Source organism: Octopus bimaculoides, chromosome 11 (assembly GCF_001194135.2).
Source record: "Octopus bimaculoides isolate UCB-OBI-ISO-001 chromosome 11, ASM119413v2, whole genome shotgun sequence".
Taxonomy (NCBI): domain Eukaryota; kingdom Metazoa; phylum Mollusca; class Cephalopoda; order Octopoda; family Octopodidae; genus Octopus; species Octopus bimaculoides.
In genome coordinates, this window is record NC_068991.1 from 17,272,202 (window position 1) to 17,276,637 (window position 4,436).

Sequence of the window (4,436 nt, forward strand, 5' to 3'; positions counted from 1 at the left end):
TTTTTTTTTTTTTTTTTGTATTATCAGTTAATCATAACTTACCTATTAAAGTTACAAACAAAAATTGTGAATATCTTCTCAGCTGTAAGGAATTCTAAGGACCGGTATTTTGTGTCATGTTTCATGTTTATTACATTCTTGCATAAACACTTACACGCTCTAATACAAAATTTAAGAATGTGTGTTTGTGTTGTCATCTTTTACTCTTTCATTGTGAATTTCTTGTCAGACAAGTACATCTCTGAAATTTATAAATATTGTTTTGACTAATTCCCTCTTTGTTTCTTTGTCTCTTTACAGTCCCTTCAAGGAAATTCCATCAGACAAAAGGTCTCACCACTCACAGCATTCGCACCATCCTATGTCCAAGCAGCATTATACTGATTCATGCTCCTCCTCTCGCTCTCCACCCTCAGTGGCTGGACTCAGTACAGACTGTGAAGATTATGGAGAATTAGTTGTCCTTGGGTAAAATTAAAAGAAATTTTCTCTATTTTTAATGTTTTTAAAATCAGTTTTCATTAACATATTCTTTGTATTCGAGCATCAAATCTGAACCTTGGATGCTTTATACTAAAAGTTGTTACTTATTTTCCCTTCACTTTGTCTATACATGCCATCCTAAATGGAAAGTTTTCTTTTTATTTTCGTATTTACTCAAATGTTCATTTGATTGTTTGGTAATGGTATGAATGATATTGATAAGTTTTGTAGCTGAAACAGTGCCAGCTTTCTATCAAGCATTGGCCATCTAAAGCATTCATTCAGACAATTTCTATTCCTGTTTTCACTCTTAGGAATCCACTTAATAGGATTGTATGACAAATGGATGAGTTCTTTTTCCCCCTTACATATCTTTGTACACGAACTTTGCTAGCACCTCATATTCTTTACCCCATTGTCCATTTAATTTGCTCTACATTTATAAACAGGGTCTTTAATAATAATTGTCTCTATCTGAATTAGAATTTAGTTTGTTTCAACCCAACCCACAAAGCCAAACAAGTTTGACTCCCCTCTGTTTATACAGTTGCTTAGATTACTAGAAATAATAGCCAAATCTCCCCCCAAACCACACCCTACTATTTTAAGGTGATTTAGTTTCTGATATACAAAAATGTGGGATGGTCATGGTTGAAATCCCTTTGATCATAGCTGGTACTGGGTTAAATAACAACAACAATGGCTGTATTTTGGTGTTTACTTCCTGCTGCAGAAATTTCCTATTGCATCCGTATGTTTTTCTGTCTTTTCCTTTCTCTTACTAAATATCAAAACAAAACAAAATAAAGAAAATTGATAATGGGCCTCACTGTATTGGTTTTGTTGCACAGTGTATGTAACTTGTAAAGTGGTCTTTTGCCACTGTTGTATCTATCATTGTACAACCAATGTCGCTCTGACAGATATTGTTATATTCCAAAATCGTAGATAGCATGTTTCTCTCTGGCACTGTACAACCCCCCCAGTCACACAGTGTTATTATCCTCAAAGGGTTGGATTGTTATAACACCCACTGGATATCATAGCATAATTACTAGATCAATACAGACACGACTATCAACACAGTCAAACACATACTCTCATACTCTATGTACTCTCTCAATACTGGCTAGTGTCACTTTACTCATAGTGACTGGCTCGTTTCACTCATCACATAGGAGGGGTGTACCATTATTACTAATTCCCTACAGCATCTCCCCTTTTTAGTTTTTCTTAGGAAGTGTCATTTTATCTTCTGTTGTAAGCCCAGGTCTGATCAAAGCTTTGTGAGTGGATTTGGTGAACAGAAAGTGAAAGAAGCTTTTTGTATGTAATATGTATATGTGTGTTTGTCCCCTCCACTGCTGACAACCACTGCTGGTTTGTTTACATCCTTGTAATGTAGCTGTTTGGTGAAAATGGGGTTGATATATTCAACTAAACCCTTGAAGGTAGTACTCCAACATGGTTATAGTCCAATGATTGAAACAAGTGAAGGGTGATTCAAACATAATACAACAAATTATAAAATTATTAAAAGTAATTGTAATAATAATGATAATAATCATCATCATCATCATCATCATCATCATATGTCTGTTTTCCATGCTGTCATTGGTTGGATGGTTTAATATGAGCTAACCAGATACCCTTTCTAATATCAACCACTTTACAGAGTGTACTGGGTGCTTTTCATGTGCCACCAGCACAGGTATGTTTATGTAGCACTGGCATGAGTGCATTTTATGCGGCACTGACACCTGTAAGTATGGATGACTGCAGTTTTTACTTCGCTTTACACAGCAAATTACCACAACTCCCGGTCCCATGTCATTTCTTCAGTGAGAAAGATCCTTTCTTACCACTTCATCCCACATCTTCTTTGGTTGACCCCTTCCTCAGGTTCCCTCTACATTTAGAAATCAACACTTCTTTACACAATTGTCCCTATCCATACGTTAGCATGCCGGGTGAAATGCTTAGCGGTATTTCGTCTGTTTTTATGTTCTGACTTTGCTTTTCATCCTTTCAGGGTTGATAAATTAAGTACCAGTTGCGCACTGGGGCTGATCTAATTGATGGCCGCCCCCACCCTCCCAAATTTTGGGCCTTGTGCCTAGAATAGAAAAGAATAAATTTCCAGTTTGTTTATAATTAATGTGGTCTTTTTATAAGCTGTATTCTGTAAACTTGATTCTAGGCTTGTTGAGTCATACGTAAACATTTTGTGACACCATAGTTAATTACATACTTTCTCCTCTTTCTCTCTCTCTCTCTCCTCCCTCTTCACATACTTCTTATGTATCAGCCTTCTTTATTGCATTACTTTATTCAGTTCAGACACTTTTATTCTCTTTTTATAGCCTGTTAAAGTGTGCTTTGCTTCAGTGAGGATTTTTTTTTCTTTTTTTTTCTTTTTTCCCTTTTTTTATAGCATTTTCTGTTTGTTTTTGTTATTTTCCAATCTAGGTATGTTGCTAGAAAATATTCAGAAGTAGATTAAATAGTTGACCTTTTGCTGTGACCTTTCGGTTCAGTTGTTGATTAGCAACAAGTCAACACTAATGAAGCGAAGGTGTTTCAGTGATGACCACTCTTTCCAAGGGCATCTAGGACTACAATATCTAATGTATCCCCCCCCCTCCACCTTTTATTTTGTGATGGTTGAGTGCAATCTGAATGATATCTGGCTGCTGTTTCTAGCAAATTAAACAATCATGTACAGGATTTTTTTTTTGGCATGTATTGTGCTTAGTTTGTGTACAAGCATAACACTTCCAAAACCTGCAATTTCCTAAATGGAGTACTACAGGGATCCATTTTCTCATCCACCCTTTTCAGCTCAACTTGCCAGAAATGTCAGCCAAATCTCTTTGTGTCACACTTTGTCAGCAGGGCTTATACTTTCTTCTAATTTTAATTTTTTTATTTTAAACCCCTCCAGATGTGGGGGTGTCATCATCGCCATGTCTGTTTTACAATGCTTGCTTGAGTTGGATGGGTGTTCCCTTACAGTGTTTTGTCACTTGTTGCATTCCTTTGACATCTCTTTTGCGAGATTTGGTGTACTGCAGCTTTTAGCACTTCTGCCTATGTCATCCTTGGTTTTCCTCTTCCACTGTCCCCTTCCTCATAGATCTCTTGGCACTTCTTTGCCATACCTGTCTCTTATCATCTATACACATTGCATTTGATTCCCCTTATACCTAGTTTTTTCTGCCAGCTCACCTGTACCTCATCAGTCATACATATGTAACATATTCAACTGAACATGTTTGCTTCATTTCTTTCCGGCCTTCTCATATCCTCTGCATTCAGTACAAGTTTCCTGTATATAAAAATATCAGTTCCCTGTATGCTGAAGACATAGTGTTTAAATGGATGACATCTGCTTGGTGAAAGAATGTTATGGTTGGACAGACAAACAAGTTATTGTTTAGGCCCCAAGCCAATCAGGCAAACAAACCTGTAATCAGATATTTTATCCATCACTATCCTTTTATTGAAACTGGTTATATTTAAGAGTACATTATGTGATTTGAGATAGGTTGAACAGCCCTGTAGAGTCTCTTTTGGTGGTGGAAGACACAAGTGACATACATTAAGTTAAGGAAGAAAATTTACCAAGGATATTAAAACTCTCAGCAAAATAACACCGGATTTACAAGAATGGCAATACGCCATTATCTTTCCCCTTCCAACTGTCATATTTGTAGGCCCCACCCAGACTGGTGAGATCAAACATCTGAATGTTAATTATGCTGGGAAAATGCAGTGAGAGAACTGGGATCTTTGTTTGTCTGATACTCTGATACTGCAGTATTTGATACCCCTTTACATTAAATTCAAATCCCACACTAAACCAGAAACGTCTTAGGAAAGTGTAGTTATTTAAATTGTCTTGCATTTTCATATATGTAAGTATATATATATATATATATATATATATATAT

The 4,436-nt window shown here is 36.2% G+C and overlaps 1 protein-coding gene across 5 annotated transcripts in view; it reads left to right on the forward strand.

Annotated features, from left to right (window-relative positions):
• The window catches only part of LOC106880928 (protein pellino), a 111,273-nt gene that overhangs the window by 81,038 nt on the left and 25,799 nt on the right, over window positions 1-4,436 (forward strand). For all 5 annotated transcript variants that reach the window (XM_052971535.1, XM_052971536.1, XM_052971537.1 and 2 more), the window contains one exon: window positions 301-468. In XM_052971535.1, coding sequence (XP_052827495.1) covers window positions 301-468 — 168 coding nt within the window. The remainder of the gene's footprint in view (window positions 1-300; window positions 469-4,436) is intronic.